This window comes from Solanum dulcamara, chromosome 3 (genome assembly GCF_947179165.1).
Source record: "Solanum dulcamara chromosome 3, daSolDulc1.2, whole genome shotgun sequence".
In the NCBI taxonomy this organism is placed as follows: Eukaryota; Viridiplantae; Streptophyta; class Magnoliopsida; order Solanales; family Solanaceae; genus Solanum; species Solanum dulcamara.
This window is the reverse complement of record NC_077239.1, coordinates 75866753-75892216: the sequence shown is the minus strand read 5'-3', so window position 1 is coordinate 75892216 and position 25464 is coordinate 75866753. Positions and strand designations below refer to the sequence as shown.

Here is a 25464-nt window from a genome sequence, read left to right as displayed (position 1 = left end):
CCGATGAACCTCTATTTTTTTCCGGTAAGATTAATACAAATCTAAAATTACTCACTAATTGACCCCCACCCCCACACCCTATCAGTGGTCTTCCAACATCACTCACCCCGCCGTCGTCATCTCCAAAATCGATATGCTTCGTTGTTCGAGGTTTTTTTTTCGGAAGATGGTTAAGTCGCCGAAAAATCTTGACAGAAATCCGAGCATAAAAAATAAACTTAAGAATTTAAAAGTAACAAGAACTAAAACAAGTAACTATAAATACTGATGGATACATGTAACAATATTAAAAAATGAAGAAGAAGAAGAAGAAGAAAAATAAAATATATATATATATATATATATATATTTTAAGAAAAAACAGCTTCTACGTGCCTCAGATAGGTGAAAAACACGCGAGGTGCCATGTGACACCTCAAAAATTTCTACGCTAAGATTCAGACCGTTCTTCATATGTCGTATGCGTATAGGCTTGAACTCGAAGGCTAAAAATTTTATATATGATCTATGATTGATTCATAAGTATTTAAAGTATATTAGATGTGATTTAGGGTCATAAGGGATCCCAAAAATCAAGCCAAGTCCAAAGAATTCCTCTCGGCTAAGTTTCCGAATGAGTTCGTATAAGGGTTAACTTCAAATAACCATATCTCCTAAAATATGACGAATTGGGTGGCACATGACCTATCAAATTAAAGGTCTTTGAGTCTTCTTTCCAACGCCACCAAGATTTTATTTTTCTGAGTTCGGAGTCAAAAGTTATACTTGGTCGAACAGAGAGGACCTGCAGCGAACTTTGGCCGATTTTCCAGATTTTGTAGGGATATTTTGGTAAAATTACCTAATATCTATATACACAACTGGACGCGTTTTGGATTATAATTTCAGTCTTTTGCCTCTCCAAACAACCCTAATCTTCATCCCCTTCTCTCTCAAATTATCTCCAAAGTTTGAGATTCAAGTTTCCCATTAAAAATCTAACATCAAGGTTTCTTCAAAATCTACACTAAGGAATGTAAGGCTACTAAAAACAATGGATTGAATTCACCATGTGCCCTACATCTTCTTTGAGATTTAATTTTCATAGGAATTGAGTTTTCTTGATAGATTTATGTCCTAATGAGTTCATACATCTATTAACTTGATTTTGTTATGTTGATATTGATAAGTTGAGAAATTGATAAATGCTTCATGTTTAATATGAGTTGATTGATATGAGTTGTTAAATATATTTTTGTTATAAACTTAAATATTTAAGTATCCTAAATTGTTGAGTTTCATTAACTTGGAATCCGTTGGTACGTTACAGTTTAATTCAATTAACAAACGATGGAGCATAGAAAGAATACTGAAATGTTGGTTAGGATGTTTTCATTAATTTAACACCTTCACAGATCCAAATTGCTAGAAACAAGATGAGGACAATATTTAATTTAACCTTTTAGTTATACAACATGAACCCAGTCTCTGTAAGTTGTTGCCTCAATGGAATTCTATTAGCATTATGAAATTAATTTATATTTAAGAAAAAGTTATATTCCTATTATTATATTCATATAATACTTCCACTTTGATGTATTCTAATAATATAGAAAAAGCTAAACTCTATCATTATTAAATTCCTAATTTCACGTGAAGTGTTTGGTTTGGTCTAGGACAAACTTGGATAGTTATTAAATAATAATGTTTGGCAAAAGAACATTATGGAAAGACATTCTTTCTAGTCAAAGATGATGACAGAAAGTAAAATAAGCAAGCACTCGACATATGAATTGACAAGGGTCCAAATGAGACTGGTCGATATGATTAGATTGAATTGATTGGATAGAGTTTTATGAGCATTGAGTCTTGGGAGGAGTATCGAGCACCGAATTGGGTAAGAGTAAGTAATAACTCGAATTCAATAACTATGTCGCCAAACATAGGAAGGGATTGGACCATTAAAGTCGGATGTTTCCCAAATTACTATCCTGATATAATAGGACTTGATTGGTTATGGATCCATGATTTGTTGATTCGTTCTTACCTTGACAAGGTATGAACGAACTGGCAACAACGTCGGCTTGTTGTACTATCACTGGCTCATAAGTGATGGTTGTCGGATAAGAGAAACTTCCATATAGGTTTTGATTGTACTCTGAGTCGGATTGGGATGGATTGGGTTGGATTGTATGTGATTGGTCTTGTCTAAATCATATTTTGTTTAGACTCATGACATCTTGATTGAGTTGTACCTTCTTCTGAGTTGAAATTCTGAGTTGATTTGATCCCACCTTGATGCATGTTTCATTCGGCCATTTTACATACTCGTACATTCCATGCAGAGATAGCTACTAGAGGTCATCAACAGGCGCACCGTTGAAGATCCATTCACTTCCATCTAGTTGGTGAGTCCTCCTTATTTCCGGAGGATACCGTAGTCATCTTTTCAACTTCGAGTTAATTTTCCTTTATTTTGATTTGTGGTAGCCATGAACCTGTCATGGGCACCTCTTATATTGTTGATAGAGGCTTCATAGACTAGAGTGTGGATGATGCTGAATTGTTTCGTTGTGACTAGTTTTATTTTTTTCTAGCTGTTGAATGGAGATGTGGTTGGCCTTTGGCCTTATTATGAATAGTATTCTTATGATTTGAGTCTTCCACTGATAGAATGTAACTGAATGAAAATGTAATTGGACCAAGTGGTTCGCTTGAAGGCCAGAAATGGTTTTCGAGTGCCGGCCACGTCTAGGGTACCCTCCCGAGGTGTGACATGCCAACTGTGTAAAAAGTGTGAAGATGACACATTCGACTCTTACTTGAGGTGTCTAAAATGAACATCTCCTGGTTTAGGTGTCTAAGTGAAAGTTGGTGCCAACTTTAGGGGGACACTGATGGTTTCGCCATCTAATCTCATATGAATTTGCATTCATCTCCTTGATGTGTTTCTTTCTTCTTTTTAAGTAGTGCTGTTTAGCAGATATGCTTTTAGCAGCATTCCATATATATATATACGATCATTATTCAGCAACGTGTTAGAAATTGGGTTTCAGTTACTGAAGTAATTTTTTGCCATGATAAATTGTTAGTTTTAAGATGAATATGAATTTTAAATTTTGCTTAGTTTATTGAGATATTTTAGTTTTATTGAATTTTTAATTATATAGATTTTTGTTTTGAGTTGATTATTTAAAACCCTCTTATACTTAATAAAATTATTGAGAGACAATTTCAATCAATACTTTCAACCTCTTTGCCGCACAATCTTTTAAAAAACCACAGTGGTATCATGATCCTAATTAGGCTTACGGGATCTGTGAGTTCTTCCTAGAGTCTCCATTGATCTTAATGGATATGTGAGCTCAATGAAGAACAACGTTCATCACTTTCAACCATACCTATTTTCAATCCATTTTAACTCGTGCTTACATTTAATGCGGAAGCTATTATCAACCAATACCAATAGGTTTAGCGTATGTGCTTTTAGCTGCATTCAATATATAGGATCATTATACAGAAACCATCAAATCATTTGTAGTTACAGAAAAAATAGGAAAAAGTTAAGACTGCTGTGATGTGTTTAACAAATACAATGATGCAGTGCTTCCTTTTCCCTTCTTGGGCTTTGTCATGAATCCATTGAATTCCTCCTCCTTTAATTTAAGCAAAAACACACGCTAACAATGAATGGGATTGGGCTAAACAAATATTGACATAAAAAAATGGATATACACACTATATGTTGCCACTCCTGCTTAAGTTCTGGTGATTTCTCATTGCTGAAGAGGGCTGCAAAAGTTACTATATATCAGGCTGTTCATGTTGTAGAACACGTCAAATTGAGACACTATTGGGAATTCCTTTTCCAGTAAGTCCACTTTCACTGTTGTCACCTGAGGCATTGGGGTACATCAACATATATGGCACCTTTACTGGTCCATTGCGATTCTTCCATCTGCTGTCATTGTTCCTTTCCACTATTCTGTTCTCAACGTCTACTAATCTATCATGGAATCTTTGAAATGATTGTCGTGGTTGAACATCTGAAGTCCACTCTGGATTTTCTCTCTGTCCCAGATATATCTCATCTGAAGAATGTCGTGACAATATTTCTATTAATGAAACACCTAGCAGAGTTTGGAACTGAGCTGTAATTGTCTTTAGGTAGGCAACGTCAGGATTTGACTCAAGCTCAGCATACTCAGGGGTGCCTGGCTCAGGCATGAATCGGCGGCTAACTGTTGGGCGATTTGGGAGGTAACCAGCATAAGGATACTGCCCGAAATTGACAGCTGCGTGAAGAGCAGAAGCCACCCATATAATAATTGTGCATGATTCGACTAGTTCAGCTCGTGTCTGCATTTGAGGCCACCATGGTTCATCTTTCAAGTCACCATGACCTTCATTGCGAACTTCCATCCACCACGACTGGAGTTCAGTGTCATCACGGATCATGTCATCTGTGGGGTAATAGAATGAACAGTATTCATCAACCCAGGCTTCGATTGCTGCCCAGACCTCAAGCCCATCAACAGCAAAAGGATAATCCTCAATTAGAAGTCTAAGGCCATAGGGCTGACTTGAGTCTGGCACTGCTACTCCTCTGCGATAAAGAAAGTGGGAGTGTTAGATTTTGGTCAAGATTGATACTGAGATGGAGTTTATAAATCAAAGCTTTGGACACACCTCTTAAGCAGATCAGCAGGGAGTCCTTGCTCGGTGAACACCCAGTTTTTATAGACAATAGATGACATTTCCATGGCATATTTCCCTGGAAAAACTGTCAGCTCAAGTATTCCACCTGCATTGATGAGTATCTGCCGAGCCAAAGCATTTATATACATGGTATCACGGAAGTGAGGTTGTAAAAGCTTAAATATTGGATGAAGTACGCTCAAATGTCTATTTGTAGCAATCACAAATGGCTCTATTGCTGCGTGAGTATTTAACCTGCAAGTTGAGTTAATGAATTAAACTTATTTGGAATACCACCAAATATTTACATCTTTACATCTACTTTTGCTAAGAAGCTTACCAATGACTGATAAGCTGATGATAGCCAGAATCATTTACAGCAGCATAAGCTTTGGCCAGCTGCCAGACAGTGCCTTCAACACCCTCATCGGCTGGTGTAAATACAAGGCTGGTGGCACCATGTTTATCTCCTTGTGGATGAGGTAAGCTCAACTCAATTGCAAGTGGCCTCAATGTTCCATTATCTTGAAGAAAAAGGAGAGTCCGACTGGCATAAGTCTTCGTGTTTGTTGTATTAATCCGTCTTAGGTAAGGCAACAATGCATCATGATGGTCTAAAATGAACAGCTTATTATACTCGATTGCCTGCACCCACAAGTTTAGATAATCTTTACTGTGTTTTCTTAGACAAAAGTCAAGTTATTTCAGGAAATAAAGAAAACCTTTGTTATATTTTCCCAAGGCTTCTTTAGTATATTAAAGTACAAGAGGAAAATATGTCAGGAATTTACTTCATCTACAGTTAGTCCATCCATGTTTTTCTCTATGTGTTCCCTTTTGATTGAACTGGTCTGATTACCATATACTTCAGGATCCAACTTGCTAGCCGGGGGAAACTCCTGATAAGCGTTTAATGGGTTAGGAACATGCATGAGAGCAAAAATCATTAAACCAACTAGGACAGTGAATCTTGTTTGATACCTGAAGACGTCGAATGATAACAGGGTTGACTCCAGCTAGCATTTCCCGTCCAAACTCTTCATCTGTCCTCCAGGCAGACCTATCAACTGCAGTAATTTTAAAAAGATGCTCATAATTAGTTATCATTTATGATTCAACATCTAACACCTCAGGAAGTATCTATGATCTAAATAGTTGGAAGAGTAAGATTGAGAGCCCTTTGATACCTTTGATTACATCAGGCATCGGAAATTTGAGAAATGGTTCACCATCGGAGCGGACTAGTTCTTTGAGCATCTCCCATGGGATGCATTGCCTGAGTTTGTTTAAATGATGCTCAGGCAATTTAACCCCACCTTCATAGAGCTTGAGTACGTCTTCAAAGCTATCAAACTCGTTGATGGTTTTGTCAAATAAAGCAACAATCTCAGGAACGAGGACCTGACCCAAAGATTTAACAGCATATGCAAGGAAATCTGAAAGCTTCACATGTGTGAAACGCTCATCTCGTGGAACATAAATGTCCAAACCTAAAGGTGGCAACCGGCTCTCTGACTTAGGATCTGCAAAGACAACAGGAATAACAGCTGCTTATTAATTATTATCCATAGTACTTCATTGGTCTTTAATTCATTTCACTCTAATAAAGTTTCTACAGCAATGCAAATCATAACCTTCTTATATGATGATATGTGATCTAACCTGTTTTAGTTGCTCGACGGCTTGTCCTGCCTCTACGAGGATATGGGTATTCCTTCGACCCACCAAGCACAGGCCGAACATATTCTGGCCCCTTATCTGGTAATCCAAGATCATTGTAGAAAGCATAATCATACACTCTGTCCCACTCCTTGAGCATGCCTGATCCGCTTCCACGAAGACTAAGAAGCTCCTGTTCCCTGTATGGTCGGAGGGGCTCCGGTGTGTTGCTTGGCAGGTATGTCTGGAAAACCAGAAAATTTTGATTTCAGCATATCTTATCATATTGCGAACCTATCTACTGTATACAATAGTTTGGTTAGCAGAAAAACTCCAAGTTTCTAGATGTCAATATGTGGCTATCCTATCAAAGCTTAGAAATGGCTGTTCACTTATCATTATATAGTTAGTTAAAGATTTTCACAACTCCTGTCTATTTAGAACAAAGAATTAATCTTTTAAGCTCTTAAATCATAAAGAGAATGCCCCAAAAAATTATACACGTAAATTTCACGAAGTTTCATCAGTATGTCTGGTTGTTGCTAACAAACATAAGTCCAACTGTGAGGCCTGAACCTCAAGGTTACTTTTCTTTATTTAACTCACCACTAGAATTTCTAGTTTAATGCTAAAGATACCTTGTTTGCAAAAAAAACACGGTTGTATTTGTAACGATGTGCCGGATACACCCATGAATTGCACACAAAATGAAGTTCACCATGTCCAGGAACATCTTCTAAAACGACTGTCCTAAGGTAAAACTGGCTGTGATGATAGCTCTTGATTATGAAAGCTCCAGGAACTCCCATGGACTCATCCCAGTCAAATGTCACATTAAATGTAGCATCTCCCGCTGATATTGACGTCCATGTGGAAATCCATTTTTCCAGGAATGCTGGTTTTCCCAACTTCCCTTTACATCCATTACCTACAAAAATTAAACATAGCAGTATGCTTAAAGGTGTCTGTATTAAACATACAAACTTTACTTTTTTTCTTTTACACCCTTCTAACAATTGAAGCTTTTAGATGAGGTCAGACACACTCAGAAAATTGGACTAGGAATCAACTTAACTTGAATAAGCCACACGAAAAAGGCAAGGGATTCAACGTTTATTATATATATATAAATAATAATTTTGACATGTAATTTTTCAGCGAAAGGGTTCAGAAGAAAAAGAAGATACCAAGTTCTGCATTGTCTGCACTGATGAGCTGCAGAGAAACACCTTTGCCAATGACTTCATGAAATCGATCGAGGAAAGAAGCACCAACATCCGTCAAGTCCATGACATTTTTCTTCATCAATACAACTTTCCCTCTAATCTTTTTCCCATTGATAGGAACATTGTTGCAGTTGTTCTCATCTGCAGTGTCATGGTTCCTACCACAAACCACTTGAAGCAATTTCTCCAGCATCTCTGTAGAACATAGTGGAAAGATCCCCATTGAGCAAAATTTGATAGTCAGTAGAATTTATTTATTTTTGAGTTAAAATAAAGGTACAAATATGAGTATTTATAACGCAAGGTAGCACCTTACTTCCAAATTGGAGATACTGTAGCAGTGGAAGACTTGACAATGTGTATATGTTCACAACTTCTTGACCAATAATTTGGTATTCTTCTACACCCAACTTGTATACTTCTTATACAAATCACACATGGAAATGTTGGTGTATAAGAAAGTTGCAATCTTTATTACTAAAAGTTTAAAGAACTTATTCCATCTTGGGCAAATCCCAACTGGCATTTTTGATTAAATTATTATCATGTTGACCTCACAAATAATATTTACAAACCTTTCTACGATAACAACAAATCCAGCAGCCTTACCATTGTCTCTCTTAGCTAGAGGGTTGTTTCCGATTGACTAGATTGATTAAAGGAAAAGCATTACAGCTAAAAATAAAATGGTGCGAAACATAAATGCAAGGAACCATCACAAAATAATGCTGAACTAAATATTAATTGCTTTGAATTTTCTTTCTTTTCCCTGTTATGCTGGATCTCTCTATATTCTTCTTGTTTCCCACTTCTGATTCACACACTTATCAGCAGAAACTTTACAACTTGACCACTAGATATGATTAAAGGCAATAATAGCCTTTTTTTTTTTGTCTAGAAAAGAAAAGTAAAAGGCCACTGCCCACTGGGGCCCCTCCCACCCCCACCCCTTCAAAACACCCCACCACCCTACTCCACTTAAATGTCTCAGAAAAGGGTCACATGTTAGGTTGTTAAAGGAGTGAACAAATCCCTTATGGTGCATCCTCTGTTTTAGGGTGGGTGGGTATGGGTTAAGTAAATCATATATTTATACTCTCCCCATTTCATATTAATTGAATTTTTGAGAAATTTTTAATTATTCAAAATTTAAGATGGATGTTTAAATTTTTTTTTATATTTGTCCTTTCATTTATTAAAATTTTATATTTTCTAGGAGATAAGTCATACTACTTGCAAAGTTATATTTAGTGAAAAATATAATTCAAATTATAACTTTGATTATTTTTCTTAATACATGAGCATTTCCCCACAAATTCAGTTAATATGGGACAGAGGGAATACATTTTATTAAATGTGAGAACATGCAGCTGTCAAGAAAGGGAATGGGAATGTCATCAATCGAATGCTAGAGAGGAAATTTCTTAGAAGATAGAAATGAAAATGATAGTTGACCGGAAAAAATATTGGATTCTTGATTTACCGGCGAAGTAAAAGTTCGCCGCGGAGGCGAACTAAGGAATCCTGTTCTTTTAAGAGTCAAACAAAAGACAAAATAACTTTAAAAAGAAAGGTGCACGTGCCACGTGGTGATGGCTCATTGGAAAATGTGGATTATTCCTTGGGAATATTAAAACTACCATTCAACAAATTTGCCTTTCTAAATCTAGGTGGAAAGTGTTTAAACACGTTAAAGATGGTTAGATTTAGTGTAATTTTCATTCAAAACTTACAAATAACTTTCAACCCGAATAGTGTATAAAAGCTACACAACGTGTTACCATTTGGTAATATCATGTGCCCTTATGACATATATTTGTTTGTTTGTTTAACATGATTCTTTTAAGCGTCCTAGTAATATATTTGTTCGTGTGCTTTGGTATGGGGTATTAAAAAGCCTAAGAAATACCAAATGCATATATAAACATTCAAATACAAATTAGTGACCCTAATGAACTGAATATGACTGAAGGCCGGGGCAAAGCTACAATATTAATTGGGGATTTGTATATATTTGATATTTTTTGTTTATTACTAAGAATTATAAATACTTGACAGTAAACTCATTTATTATCTTATAATATTAACTTGAGGTTCAGAAACATAAAACATTAAAGAATTTCACTAATGTTATCCTATAGTATTGCTTTGGTTATCCTTATCCTAAGCCAGAAGCTAAGAATAACTATGATAGTGATTACTACTTAAAAAAGGAGTCACCCCCAATATAAAGAAACAAAGAAATAACTTTAGTTAGGTTCTTAATTTAAAAAGTTGTACAATTAGTAGCCATTGATTGCAACAGTTTATACTAATGGAGTCCTATTTAATTATTGACAAGTCATATCATGTGCTTAGGCATTTTGTCCATAGGATTGTTAGAAATCTTACCGAAAATGTTTGATCACTAACATGTATATGAAATTCTTGAAAGCTTGAGGCGTGTTAAAGATAATGTCCTTAAACTAACAAAAAAAATAGTTTAATAGAAAATTCAGCATAGGTTAATATAGGAAGAAGAATTTATCTGAACTTGAATGTATATTGATATAAAAAAAAACCTCTCAGAGGAATGGCAAGCACCAACTATTAGATTAAAGGTAAATAAAGAGGTTTAAAGGCTAATTATAAGGCAAAGATCTATTACTATTTTTGCATAGATTAATATTAACCATAGGAATTGTAACAAACAATTGCTACTTAATATTATGGCAGGCACCAACTATATATTAGATTAAAGGGAAATAAAGAAGACTAAAAGCTAATTATGAGACAGGTTTGTTAGTACTATTTTTGCATATGCATAGAACTAACATTGACCATAGGAATTGTAACAAACAATTGTTGCTCAATATTAATATTGGTTGAATAAATTGTCATAATTATAATAACGGCTAGAAACGATTAAAATAAAGGCTCATTGATAAAGTTATTATGACACATTAATAATTAATTGAATTTAACTATTTCATAGTCAATGATAACATTTTAAAAAAAATATATTCTGATTTTGACAAAAAGGATTTGTGACTCAATTTGAAATTTTTATGTGAAATTAGTGTTTATTTATGAGATGTGAACAAAACTTCAACTTCAATTTTAAATCATGATTTGAAATCTTAAATTTTTCTTAGAGTAGAATTTCAAATTTCAACTTTCAATTAGTGATTTTTATTTTTTAAAAAATATAAAATTTGACTCAGAAATTTATATTTTGTATAAAAAGACCCATCATTTTAAGAAAAGTGGTGAGAACTTTTCTTTCATTTACGTGATACTCCTCGGGTCCACTTTACTTACCTCCTTGCTAATGCTCTGTTTGAACATAATTTGAAATCAGATTAATTTGAAATTAAAGTTTTGTTTGAATTTATAATTTGAAATTCTTAAGTTGTATTCTTACCAAATTAGTAAATCGTAATTCATAAATAAAATGTCGGAATATCTTAAGTCGCTAGATTGATAAATTACATATCTCCATATTCCTTTTATGACTAAATATTCATGATTACAAACTTTACATATACATATTTTTTAAAAGATTCACTGATCAGTAATAATAGTAACTAGTTATTCTTTAATATGATATTTCACATGATACAAATAATCACTCACGCCAAGCATGGATCCTTTTTTTGCAAAGTTTAAAATACCGGGCCTTTTTTTTAACAATCTTATAAGTTAAATTTTACATTTGAAAAAATTAAACTCATGGTTTGAAATCTCAATCTTGCTTTTTGGAAAGTTTTAATTTGAAATTATAATTTAAAATCGTGGTAACATGTTAATATCCAAATGCTTGCTAAAAATATATTTAGATGCTATTTCCTCCTGTTCATGTAATCATTACCAATCATATATTAATGTTCTTTTGGATAACAACATTATAAATTATAGGACGATATTTATCCCCCAAAAAGATGAATAAAGGAAACTAATTATTCTCTCGCATGCATTTTACTTTTCATAATTATTAAAACTAAATGATCTAAATATTTATCATTTTAAATAATTGAGATAAAATTATTTTTTTGCACCTTTACCCTTAATTTAATATATATATAGAGAGAGATTATTATATTATATAGTAAAAGGAAGAGTAGTAGTCCTTCTGCTTTTATTTATTTATTTATTTTCTTATTTAATTAATTTTAAAAAATATCACTTTGTATGTTCAGTACGAACTTTTTATTCTCACCATTCTACATGATATATTTAAGATTTAAAAAATTAAAAAATATTTTAATGCATTGCAAACATTTTTAGTTTAAAAGGCAGCCACAACAGTTAATTTTTTTTAAAAAAATTTGCATCGACAAGTAAATAAATAAATTGAAATGAGAAAAGTATTAGATTGAGGTTTAAAAATAAATAAAAGTAAATTTAATGAAATTATCTTTTGAATTTGTATTTTCTTAAGAAATTTGAAGGAAAAAAAATATGACAAGTAAAAGAAACCAAAATGAGTATTTTATTTACTTCTACTCTTATAGTTTTTCATGAAATTAAACAGATTGATTACAAATCAATTTGACAGGTACATTAGTATCCAAATTATATATATACATAAAAAAAAATTACTCCTACCTTATATACACATTATACAATGCGATTTTTTATCGAAAGAATTCGAGTAAACAACCTGACAATTCCTAGACCCATTTGTATAATTCTCAAAACCATTGTTGAATGCAAATTGTATAATATATACACTTTACCAAGAACATATTTGATTTTACTTACAGTTTTGAATATTATTTGAACTTGTCATGAGCCGATATCGAGATTCTACTCTAAACGGTCATCTCTGACCACCCGGACGATCGGAGTAGAAGGGGATGCCCCTGGTGAATCCTACCCAATATCGAAATTGAATTGTTGAAATAAATGATAAAAGGTATAGGAAGTAGTGGACCAAATGAAGAAAAAAAAATATGAGAAGGGACAATATTATCGTAGCAATTTATCTTATATATGTTTTTCAGTTTTAATTTGTTTATCTTACTTTTTTTTGTACATTTCAAAAATCTATATTTTGATAATTTTTTAATTCTATTTTTTTCACATAACATGTTTAAATTCATAAAATTTAAGAATATTTTAGTACATTTCTTCATATTTTTAGTTTAAAATCACATGAATCAAAAGCCCTCTCTGCTTTTTAAAATTAAACTTCTTCGTGTCAAATCAAAAATCAAATAAATAAATTAAAACGGAGGAGTATGTTTCACGGATATACAGACCCAATTTTTAATTAATTCGTCAATTGAAATCTTAGATTTGTTATGAAGTGTGAAAAAGTCGAACACAATAATAAAGTAGCTGTTTAACATCAATCCAACATGTTTCGTGTAATGGCTTCTACTAAGTGTTTAATAATAACTTCTTGTAAAGAATTAGGAGTATAAATTAAAGCCTAGTCAAATTTTCTTCCCTTTTATTCTTTTTTATTATTCGCTATTCTCTCCGTTTCAAAATATTAATCGTAATTTTTTTTTACATGCTTTTAAAAAAATATTAATTAGAAGAGATGTTTGACTATTTTACTCTTATTTACTCCATGTGTTCTTATTTATTTGTCAAAAAGTTCCTAATTTGATTTCCCTTTTTACTTGTCAATTTTGACAAATCAAGAAAGGATAAAAAAAAATCCCTATTATACCCTCAATTTATTGACATTGAGTTAATGTCCTTGAAAAATGTAGTGAGTAAACATGTTCAAAACTCTAGCAATTAATAGGGATAAAATGATAAACTCACTTTAACAATCATTATTTTCTTAATAGGTGTGCCAAGTCAAAATTTGACAAGCATAAAGAAACGAAGGGAGTATGTTTTAAGATATAATCTCCTCTTCTTGAATATTTACTCTATTTATGTGTCATAATTGAGGTATTTATAGTCTTCAAGAACAATTCCTACTAATGGTAAAATGGAAAAAAATTAATTTTTGTATTGAACTTTTAAAATAATACTTCCTCTATTCCATATTACTTAATTTCTAAGGTAATGCACACATATTAAGGAAAGCATTCAAGGACAAAATTTAAATTATACTTTCTTCTATTACCTTTTTGTTTAATCAGCATCATAAAGATGATTAAATGTGAAATCATAAATATAAGTAATCCTGGTTGGAGTATAACTTTGTAAGTAATATAATTTACTCCTAGAAAATTACAAAAACTTCATTAATGGAAAGTATAAACATTGAATGCAAGTTGTTAATTGATTAGTCATACGTTTGAGCGATAACATTATGAAAATCCTAAAGAACGTCTAATTAATTACAATTTGCAATTTCATAGGATTAACCAAACGTTTTATAATTGGAAAACTGTCATCATCTTGAGGATTATATTTGAATGAAATTTTTATTTATTTATTTTTGAAGTGATAAACTTAACCAAAACTAACCATATTCATGCATCTTGGGATAGTAGTCATTTTCTTTTGGCCAATTTTTTGTTTTTTTTTTGACAACTTACTTATAACAAAATATTGGTAAGTTGACATTTGAAAAATGAACTCAAACAACTTGTTCTAGAATATTTCATTCATATATGGCTGCTAACTATTTTAACACCAATGAACTAATAAAATTAGTAAAAGAAAGAAGTTAATTAATTACAATTAGCAATTTTTTGAAGTGGTCCAAGACTTTGGATTATTTTTGCAAGATTTTATCTACTTGTACGAAAATTATTTGGTGCAAAATAAACTAATATCTCTCACTTTACGATTCCAAAGTCATTTTATTGTCACCGTCTAAGTTCATGGCATGACACATACCCGTAGAGATTTATCTTTCGGATTATGTCATATTTGTCACGATCCAAAATTGGGTGTGATGACACTCGCCTAACCTATCCAGACGAGTCAGCCTAAGAGTCTGAACAATTCTAATTAAGCGAGAATAAAAATGGAAATATAAAGTCTAAAACGATATAAATAAGGATAAGCGAAAAATAGATTCTAAACTACCCAAGACTTGGTGTCACATGTACAAGTCAATATTTCAACAGAAATGAAAGAGATACAAGTATATATGTCTCAGTTTCCAAGTAGAACCAAACATAAAGTAAATGACGGCGAAAGTCTGCCGAAGGAGACAAGCTGCTATCTCTCACACGCCTAGAAGCTCGGTCCAATCAACAGGGAAGCTCTGAACAGGAGGCACCGGGCTCGGATCCTACAGTGTGTAGAAGTAAGGGGTGAGCACCAACAACACGGTATTCAATAAAATGGAAACTAAGCCCTAAATAAAGCAATGCGGAACACAAGTGGTCCTGACTCCCAACCACAATCCTCCACAACTACACACTTGTACTCAAACAGGTCAATCTATACAGTTTATATCATAATGGCACTAAAAATACTAGACAGTCTACAATAGAAGCACCAATACATTCTCACCACTATACTCAGGCAAACTCATGTAATCTGATAAATACTAGACAGTCCACAATAGAAGCACTAATACATTCTCACCACTATACTCATTCAAACCCATATAATCTCAGGTCATAATCAATCACAGGAATAAATGAATGCAAATATAATGTCAAATATTGTGATGCATGTGTTTCTTACGATACACATCCGCTGATCACCTCAGACTGGAACCCATGGAAGCCTCACATAGCCCATGTATTCACCGGAAATGACCGCGACCAATATCTTTCGGAAGAGAACTCGTCCCTAATATTCGCCAGAAGAGACCTAGGCCATAATATTCACCGGAAGAGACCTCGACCGTCGGAAGAAACCTCGATAAATTACCTCGACCGTAGAAACCTCGATTTCAATATCCAGTACCATACTCATATCATTTCTCAGTCATCGCAGATGCAATATATGCACAAATAAAAAGTGAAGCAAGATAAATATTCACAATGATGTCATATAAACCACAATCACACAATAGATCACTCTCTTGAAATCCATAACACTTAGACAAGTAACCCATATTCAAATCCACTATCACTGTTCAACTCATATAATTCAATTCAATCTAATGACCCAACACACCCTAATCACCTCACATAGGAAATACAAGGTTCAACATGCTTAACAAATGTTAGAATTTCACTTTCCTTAGCCAAAAAGTCACGAACAATTCAAAATCGCCGTTTTTCCTCTCCAAAGATACTCTAAATCACCATAATCTAATCAGATATAGACTCACAATCACTTTTCGGATCTATTGACACTGAAATCAAGAAATTTGGGTGAAAAGGGATAAAATGGTCAAAAATCTCATATCAAAAATCGAACTCGAAATCTGATTATTTTTAGATAAAAATGTTCCCCAAGTAATCGAAATCTAATGGTAAAATCCATTTCAAAAATAGAGTCAAAATGAGTTGAAAATCATTAGAAAACCAAATTCACATCGTTCTTGAAAAAACCCCATTTTCTCCAATTTGAAATCTACAATTTGAAGTCAAAATACGAAATTATTCAATGAAAATTAAGGAGAAATGTTAGAAATACATTACCTAATAGTTTCCCACGAAAAATCCCCTTGAAATTCGCCTCCACAGAGCTTAGAATGTCAAAATGGAGGAATTTGGTCCTAATCCCGTCTTTTTGAAAAAGACACTATTCAGGTCGAATTTGTTCTCCGCTAACGCGGACAACTTACTCCGCAAATGCTGAGACAGCGGAGACATACCTCCGCGAACGCGGACCACCTTCCGCGAACGGGGAGAAGGGATTTGGTACTCTCTGCGAACGCGACCTGTCCTCCGCGAATACGAAGAAGGAAAATGTCACACTCCGCGAACGTGGAGAGAGTGTCGCGAACGCGGAGAAGAAATCACCAGATAGCAGATTTTTTGCAAGTCTCAAACCTTTGACAAAGGTTTATTGTTTAGAATTTTAAAAAAAATACTAGATATCTAATTCATACATCCAAGGTCCATCACTAGAAAAATAAGAATTAGCGGTGGACAAATTCGATAACTAAACAACAAAATCTGCTTTTAATTCTACTTAGCAATGGATTATTTTAAGGGCACAAGAGTTAAAACTGTTCTCTAAAAAATCAAACTAAAACAAACACATTGATATAAAAAGAGTATAAATTGAGGCTAAAATATATATATAATACTTAGTAAATTTAATCAAATTAACTTTTGAATTAGTATTTTCTTAAAAAGATTGAAAAAGATAAATATAACTAATAAAATAGATCGAAATTAGTATTTCATAAGATAAATATAAGTAGTAAAATAGATCGAAATGAGTACTTCATGAAATTAAATAGTAGATTGATTACAAATCAATTTGACAGGTAGAATAGTATCCAAATCTTTCTTAGCCTTTACAAACCTAGCATATTTTATTAGGAAGTCATGTCTTTTTCTGATCTTCGTGGTGCTTACTGTAATTATTATAAGGCCCCAGTTGTTTCACTTTTCTTGGGAAGTGAAAGAAAAGGTTTTAGCGAAGCCGCTAAAAAAAAATCTATTGGTATAGTGTATGCTTATTAATTAAATGGAGAAAATTATCTTGATTTTATAAATTAATAAGTAATTTCTCCGCTCTCTTTTATTTGTCTATTATTTTAAAAATAGATTTTTATATTTATTTGTTATTTTTAACATATCAAGAAAAGATAAAAAAAATCATGTTTTATCCTTAATTAAATATAAATTACTTATTTCTCAAATCATTTTTCAAGACCTAATAAATATCAATTAATATGAGTATTATGGTATAATACTATATCAATAATTAATCCCTCTAGTTCATATTAAGTGAATTTGTTCAAAATTCAAGAGAATTATTAATACTTTTTTCATATTTATCCTTCATTTAATGAGTTTTATTTAACTACTTTCTATTTTTAGGAGAATAGTACTCCCTCCGTTCACTCTTTACTTGTTATGTTTGGACTTGACACACCTATTAAGAAAATAATGATTGACATGACTATTTTACTATACTATCCCTATTAATTGATGCTTAGTATTAGGTATTGAAAAATATTTTGAGAATAAGTAATTAATCCTAAAGATAAAATATGGAAAATAATAATTATCTTTTTTGATATGTTGAACGTGAGGAGTAAAAGTGAAATTCTATTTTTGGAATAGTAAATGTCACGATCCAATCCACCGGACCGTGCGGACACCCACTCTATGACCTAAGCAAGAGAACCCTTAACCCTTATATGAAATAAGCATTGCGGAAGTTATAAAAACTTTTAAATAATAAGCCAAGAAGTTTTACTAAGCCTTTATTAATTCAAAAACTCCGATTTTACACAAGATATTGTCTAAAACCCAAGGATACTAGTCTAAAATAGGTACAAGAGCTCTATGGAACAGGACATGAGATAAATGAAAAGACACAGCTCCAACCACAAGAGAGAAAAAGTAGGAGCTACCGGAAGATCATCTTCGCCTTCACCTAGGGAACTCCATTGACCCTATAACCAGACTATGCCAAGTGGCATAGCAAGAGTAATATCAGTAAAAACAACACGTAGTCAATCTGATACCCACCCCATAATATATATACAAGAAAATAAGAGAGATCATGAACAATTAAGCCCTATATATCTGTTTAACTTACCTATCACTCCTTACTCTCACCTTTATAGTTCTTCACCCATTTAATAACCACGAGTTCATTACCAACTCAAATTTATGAAATCGAGATCGGTGGGTTATGGGACCACCATGCCTCAAGGTACACCCTAACATTTATCCAGCCGGCAACCTTAGTCACTCACGGACAACATAACTACTACTAGCCTGGACCTATTTACCACATCAGACACGACCTAGTCATTTCATAACCACACCTCCTAACTAACTCTAACTCTCATGCAACAATTAAAACGACTACTATCACTTGATCGAAGCCCAAATGAGGATAACTCCCCACCAACATTCAACTCCCTTTTGTATTCCGCCTGAAGGTATCATAAATTACACATGTCACAACATGGACTCACCAACTTTCGAAGTCTTACCCACAAATAGGCCTTTACTGACTAGTCCCCAACTAATACCACCCATGAAATCGAAGGGGTTCTTTCATAAAAATCTTACTCTTTAGTTCATTAATATCTACACTCATTATTCCACAAATAACAGATACTATCAAGTAGTCTCATGGGACCATCCACACACACATTTGTCCCTCTAATGGGATCCAGACTCAACCATATATGTATCGGAATGTGACATTCGATCCACTTATGTGTCAGAATGTGACACTTGATCCAATTATATGTCGGAATGTGACACCCGATCCTTACAACCACAAAATCAACATTTATAATCAAAATAAGCAAACAGAAACAATGTATTTACCATCACTCAAGTCTTGCACGCAATTAAGAAAGGTTGCTAACCCCTAAGATTTATCATAGTCCTTCTCATTTTCCTTACCAATATATGTACAATTATGGCATTTACAAACACACAAGTCTAAATGGGGTAGTATTGCCATCAATTTCCCCAAAATTATTATACAACTTCCTTACCCAGGTCGCCTCAAGTTAGACCACTGATAACACCAGAATATCTATCCATGACTCGTGGCCAAGAGCCTAATTATGAAATCTCTCATTAAAAATTCTTTATACTACGCAATAGGTACAGATTTACTATTCAGATAAAAGAAGTCTAGCCTACCTGAACGCCAAGCAGCTCTAGAGAGGTAAATCGGCTTTCCAATCCTTGTTTCCAGATATTAGGTGGGTAAAACATGCTTGAATTCTACCGATTGAAATTTCTCTGGGGCTGAAATTCCTTCTTCCCTCCTTCCCAAGTCTTGAGCAACTTTTTTGAGGGTTTTTCAATAACCCTCGCCCATAACCCGCACTTTAGGAGCAGTAGTGAAATATACATTCACGAAATAAGTTTCTGTCCCACAATTTTCTACTCTGGCGGCAAGAATCCCGCGGGAGTGGCCCCGCTGTGGTAGGACTATCCCGCTCTGGCGGGATTGTGGGGCCTAGTTGACTTATTTTTTTTGCGATTTCTCCCGCCCCTAATTAACCACGATTCGAGTCGTTACAGTAAACAAATAAAAGTGAATAAAGGGAGTAGTTTGAGAATAATCAAAAGGTCAATAGTGGAAAATAACATTATATTTATTTCCTAAAATTCTTAAGGAATGTACCCATATTTTAACAATTTACTTAATATGAATTAGAAAAAATATTTCTTAAAGACGTACAAATTAAAGTCAAGTGAACGAAAAAAGTAATTTGAGATCATTATTTTTAGACACATGGCCAATTAATATGAAACGGAGGACATAAAATAATATTTTAGCGTGTGCTATTTTTAACATGATCTCGAATAGTTACATCTCATAATGACTATAACATGTGATGTATTTACCCTCTGATGAAATAATTATCACATTTACAACTTACAAGTCTTGCATTTCAAGATTACCTATTTCGTCAATTAATCTTTACCATTACTGAAAAAACAAAAAAATAAAAGGTACACTTGATCATTTTTTTTCTATAAGTATACGTACTTGATGCATTATTTTTTAAGAAAACATTATTACATGTGATATCAAAGCCAATAATTAAGGCCTACATCAATATGACTAAAGTGCGAAACGTTATAAACGTTGCGTTTGGTCATCAAGGTTTTGATTATTATTTTTTAACATTTTCTTTTTCCTATTGTTTTTAGGAACATTATCTGTTTTAGGAACATATATTCTATAAATCCTTTAATTTTAGGTGCTATAATAATAATGTATTTTTCATATGTTTTTAACCTTGTGAATCAGTAAACTCAATTATTAATTCATTTAGTTTATTGGTTTACAGTATATTAATAATGATAATATCCAATCTTAGACACGTTATATATGAAACGTCAAAAAAGTCATAAGCAATGGCAGCATGTATTAAAGTCACAAGTGTTTTAACATTATTATCTCTTCTAAAGAATAACATATAAAGCTTAAATACTTTTTATTTGCTAGTAATCGGAAAAAAAAAATTAGGCAATTTTTGAAAATGAACGTTGAATCAAGTGTTGATTAATTAGTCATAAGTCTGACTAATAATTACAATGTGCAATTTCATAGGATTAACCAAACGTTTTGCCAACGTGAGTTGTGTCGTTATCCCAATACAAAAAGTTATGGGTTCGAGCTTTGAAAATGGAAAGAATCTCGTAATTGGAAGCGCTCCTCCACACCCCCCTTCCAAACCAACAAAAAGTATGGGCTTTGCAAATTGTGAATACAAATAAGATCGTCGAACTTTAATGAAGTTACTGAACACCGGACGAAAACGCAAAAAAACAAACGTTTTAAGTGGAAAACTGTCATCATCTTCAGGATGAGATTTGAATGAGTTTCAATTTTTAAATTTTTTGAAATGATAAACGTAAAAAAATTCTATAGCCAAATTCATGTATCTTGGGGCAGTAGTCATTTTCATTTTTGTCAAGTTTTTTTCTTCAAGTTACCAATAAAAAAATTATTCGTAGGTTGACATTTAATTAAGAATTACTTGTTCAAGAACGTTTCATTCATATGCTGCTAACTATTATCACCAATTAGCTAATAAAATTTAGTAAAAGAAAGAAGTTAATTAATTACAACTTGTAGTTCTTTTGAAGTGGTCCAAAACTTTGGATTATTTGGGGGGTTTTATTTTGCAAGATTCGTCTAGTATAGTTGTTGACTTGCATAACATTACCAAAAAAAAAAAAAAAACAATATATTAGGCGGTTTTCAATAGCCGCTAGTATAATAATATGAAAATGGTACATAGTTTTAGATTAATCAATGGCCATATATTATAGTTTACATTTTTAATACGACAGTTTTATGAATATTGCGACGTTTTAAAACACCATTATAGTACTTATACGAAATTTATTTGGCGCAAAATACACCAAAAATCTCACACTTAACAATTCCAAGGACACTCATTGTCGCAACTTAGATCCATGGTACGCTATTATTCGCTTTGAATTTAGGTCCATAGAGATTTATCTTTCGGGTGACGCCATATCGAGTCCTAAAAATGTGTACCCTGTGAATTTATTTTATAGTTCTTCATTTTTCTTTGGGATTTTCTCAAGAAATCATGTGTACCTGATCTTCAGAAGCTTGTAAGTCCGTCAGTTCTATTTGACCCGATTGACCTCCATCAAAGACATCACACTTTACAATAAGTATTATATAGTATATTATATTTTGTATTATCGATGTATATAACTAAAGTTCTTAAAAAGTACTCGAAAACTCCCGTCAATTGTAAGGTTCAACCATTATCTTTTCCACCGAGAAAAATGAAAAGGGAAAAATAAAATAAGAAAAAAAAACGCAATATTCCCTTTTGCATGCATATTAACTTAAAATTTGCAATTACTTAATTAGCTTTTGAACTGAAAAAGTATTGACAGAATCTCCTTTAATTTCTTGTTTAAACGGATAAGCCAGATTCCACCGTTCTTTGTGTTTTTTCGTTTGTAATTCTTCCCTAGTTGCATTATCTCGATTTCACTTTTTTCTATATATTCCCTAACATGCACTACCTATTTATTATATTAATTAAAATTTTATATTTGATTTCTTTGAAAAAATAATCAACTTTTAGGTATAGAGGCTAGAAATTAGTGATGAAGTTAGGCATTATATGTATGTGTGTCAATTTTGACATGCACAATTATTTTAGAAAATAATTAGTAAGGAAGAAGGATTAATTAGTAGACTTTAGATTTAAAAGTTTCAGAATAAGAGATGTGTATGATAATTTAGACAAATCTAATATGAAAAAGGAAGAGAAAAGTAAAATAATATATAAAATATAGTAAAGTTCATATGGTAAGCGAACTTTTGAATTTGATAACATAGTCTAACGAACAAATTCATAAAGTTTATTGAATAAAATGAACAATGTACGTGACATGTACTTGATCCAGGGGCGGACATGAGGGGTTCATTCGAATCCCCTTCGGTGGAAAATTATACTATTTATACATGGTTAAAATATTTTTTTATGTATATAAAATAAATATCGAATCCTCTTTGACTAGCTCGTGTGTCTACTTATTTAGATTTTGAACCCCCTTATTTAAAATTCTGGGTCCGTCACTGACTTGATCTATGACAATATATGATTTTTGAGAGTGTTGGGTCGATATTACATCTCTACGTAGATGATTATCTTGTTTTGCGGGCATAATTAAAAAAACAGACATTATATCTCTTTTTAATTATATGTATTGTGATATTGTACATGCATATTTTGAAAGATATTTACACCTTAGTTTAATTATATTAAATTCTTTGTACTTTACAAGGGTAACCCACCCCCCGCCCCCACCGCAATCACGTTATACCAATTAGCAACCAGTTTTACAATTGATCAATTACGTGTAGTGACAAAAATGAAAAGTGATAATTTTTAAATAAATCCAACTATTAATTATATATTCTGCACTTTATAGAGTTTGGTGTATCAAGCAAATAAAATAGTCTTTTTATCAAGGCTGTATCTACATCTGCTTTAGCCTATAAGAATAATAATCTAGAAAAATATCCTTGTTATGAAAATAAGATTAACTTAATAATTTAAGAAAGAAAATATAGTAAGAGAAAAGAGAGAAATGAAAAGTATTGTCCGTGTGTTTCAGTATGTTTTATTTGTGCCAAAATAATGACATTTGATAGCCATAAATGAAGAAGAAAATCAAGTGGGCAAATTGCCCACTTTGAGTGGGCCCCACTAAAAAATATGACATCCATTACCTATTAATCCTTTGCTTTTCCCTTAGTTAAAAAAGACCACACTGAATTAATGCAAACGTACATCTTGCTCAATTTGGAAGAATATTTGTTATCTTGATATTGAATTACTGAATAATTGTTGAATTTTTGTATAGTATTTATAAAATGCTATTTTTATTGGACAACTTCTTAATATTTACGAGATTGTAAAACGACGAAGACTATAATTTTTTGATAACAAGGTAAAGACCAACGCAATTATAGCCCATTGCTCATATTTAGTGCCGCCAAAATGAGCTTATATTTTGGATTTCCGTCCAATCTGCCTATATTTTAAGGGAAAAGGACACTTGTACCTTAAAAAGGAAAACTATTTACAAGTAGCTATTCCCTTACTTTCATACCTCCACTGTTTTTAACTATTAATTTGTGTTTACTGTTTGATACCATCAGAGTATATATTGTACTATGATGGTATCAAAGAAAAATGGAGAACACTACTTAGTTACTGCTTGATACCATTAGAGTATATATATGATAGACAGTGTTTCAGTAAAAAAACTACTCAATTACTGTTTGATATCATCAATATATATATATATATATATATATATACTCTGATGGTATCAAGAATGAAAAAATAGTGGTTCAGTGAATAGAACAAGGAGGCAGACGGGTAAATAATTTTGATCGTGGGTCCAACTCAGGTAAATAGCTTGGGTTGGGTCCAATTTGTATAGTTTTTTCATATTTTAATTGGTTGGATACTTGATTTTTGTCACTCCTCGAGAGGGTACCCTAGACGTGGCCGGCACTCGAAGACCATTGCTGGTCCTCAAGCGAACCACTTGGTTCAATCACACTTTCATTCAATCACATTCTATCAGCAGAAAACTCAACTCACAAGAATACTACTCACAAATAAGGCCAAAGGCCAACCATCTATCCAATCAATCAACTAGTAAGAATTAAACTAGTCAAAATGAAACAAATCAACACTCTAGTCTATGAAGCCTCTATCAACAACCTAAGAGGTGCCAATGACAGGTTCATGACTACCACAAATCAAATAAAGAAAAGTTAATTCAAAGCTGAAAAGATAATTGCGGTATCCTCCAGAAATAGGGAGGACTCACCAACTAGCTAGAAATGAATAGATCCGCAATGATGCTCATGTTGATGATCTCTAGTACCTGTCTCTGCATCATAAAATTGTCACGACCCAACTCCGTGGTCTGTGACTAGTGCCCAAATTGGACACTCGTATACACACCTGTTATCTATAATTAATCAGCAACTAGACATGCTATGGGACTTAAGGAAACAGAATGTCATCTTAAGAAAACAGAATGTCATCTTGAAACTATCCCATATTTATCTATTAACGCAATCTGTCTCTTGAAGAGTTACAACATCAACAGATAATATGGAACACAAGCCGACAAGGCTGTCACTATGCACAACATCTTAAAATATACATGTACGCAAGCTGACAAGGCCCCCACTATAATAGGGAACGTCCCCAAAACATAAGTCACGTCAACATAGTTGGACAACATCTATATACAACACACATATATGTCTACAGACCTCTAAGAGTATTAACAGTAGCATATGACGGGACAGGGCTCCGCCGTACCCCTGGATAAATAAATATATACATAAAAAGAATTGGTACCAAAAGTCTAGGCTCCAGGACAATGGAACACTCCACAATAGCCAAGTTAAAATCCTAAGCTGGCGGATCCCTGAAATGAGTATCTGTACCTGCGGACATAAAACGCAGCCCTAGAAGAGAGGAGATCAGTACGACATATGTACTGAGTATATAAAGCATAAAATACCATAAAGGAGATCACATCTAAAGTAGAGATTCAGGAGACAAGTATGATAATCAAGAAATTACTGTACCTGTATTTTATAAATGAAGTCATACATATCATTTTCATATGTCGTACCCGGCCCACTATGAGACTCGATGAGTAAAGTTATATACACATATACCATATCCGGCCTGTCGTGGGATTCGATGCCACAGTCATATTATCATATAGCGTACCTGACCCTAGTGAGGGACTCGGTGGATAATAAAGTACAATGTGTATACCCGACCCTCCAGCGAGAGACTCGGTGAATAATGTAGTGAAACTATACATGATAACAT

At 33.0% G+C, this 25464-nt stretch overlaps 1 protein-coding gene across 3 annotated transcripts; it reads right to left on the bottom strand.

Annotated features, from left to right (window-relative positions):
- Positions 1-3449: 3449 nt before the first annotated feature.
- On the bottom strand, positions 3450-8405 carry LOC129882996 (probable linoleate 9S-lipoxygenase 5). 3 transcript variants are annotated; one of them, XM_055957530.1, is made up of 10 exons: positions 7874-8405; positions 7524-7757; positions 6975-7264; positions 6340-6580; positions 5865-6200; positions 5659-5744; positions 5469-5576; positions 5018-5322; positions 4669-4932; positions 3450-4585 (listed from the first exon to the last, which is right to left on the bottom strand). In XM_055957530.1, exons 2-10 carry the CDS (start codon positions 7753-7755, stop codon positions 3817-3819), a joined length of 2631 nt encoding a protein of 876 aa, XP_055813505.1. In that variant the 5' UTR covers positions 7756-7757; positions 7874-8405; the 3' UTR covers positions 3450-3816. The 3 variants fall into 3 exon arrangements, with proteins under 3 accessions (XP_055813505.1, XP_055813504.1, XP_055813503.1); XM_055957529.1 differs by having other exon boundaries at positions 7879-8405; XM_055957528.1 differs by lacking the exon at positions 7874-8405 and having other exon boundaries at positions 7524-7829.
- Between the last annotated feature and the right edge of the window lie 17059 nt (positions 8406-25464).

Bases quoted from the DNA above. Each gene is read 5' to 3' on its own strand.
- LOC129882996 (XM_055957528.1), bottom strand. From the start codon at position 7,785: ATGGGGATCTTTCCACTATGTTCTACAGAGATGCTGGAGAAATTGCTT. The intron at 7,265-7,523 runs GTATCTTCTTTT...TAATTTTTGTAG, and splicing joins TGCAGACAATGCAGAACTTG to GTAATGGATGTAAAGGGAAG. The intron at 4,933-5,017 runs GTAAGCTTCTTA...CTCAACTTGCAG, and splicing joins CATCAGCTTATCAGTCATTG to GTTAAATACTCACGCAGCAA.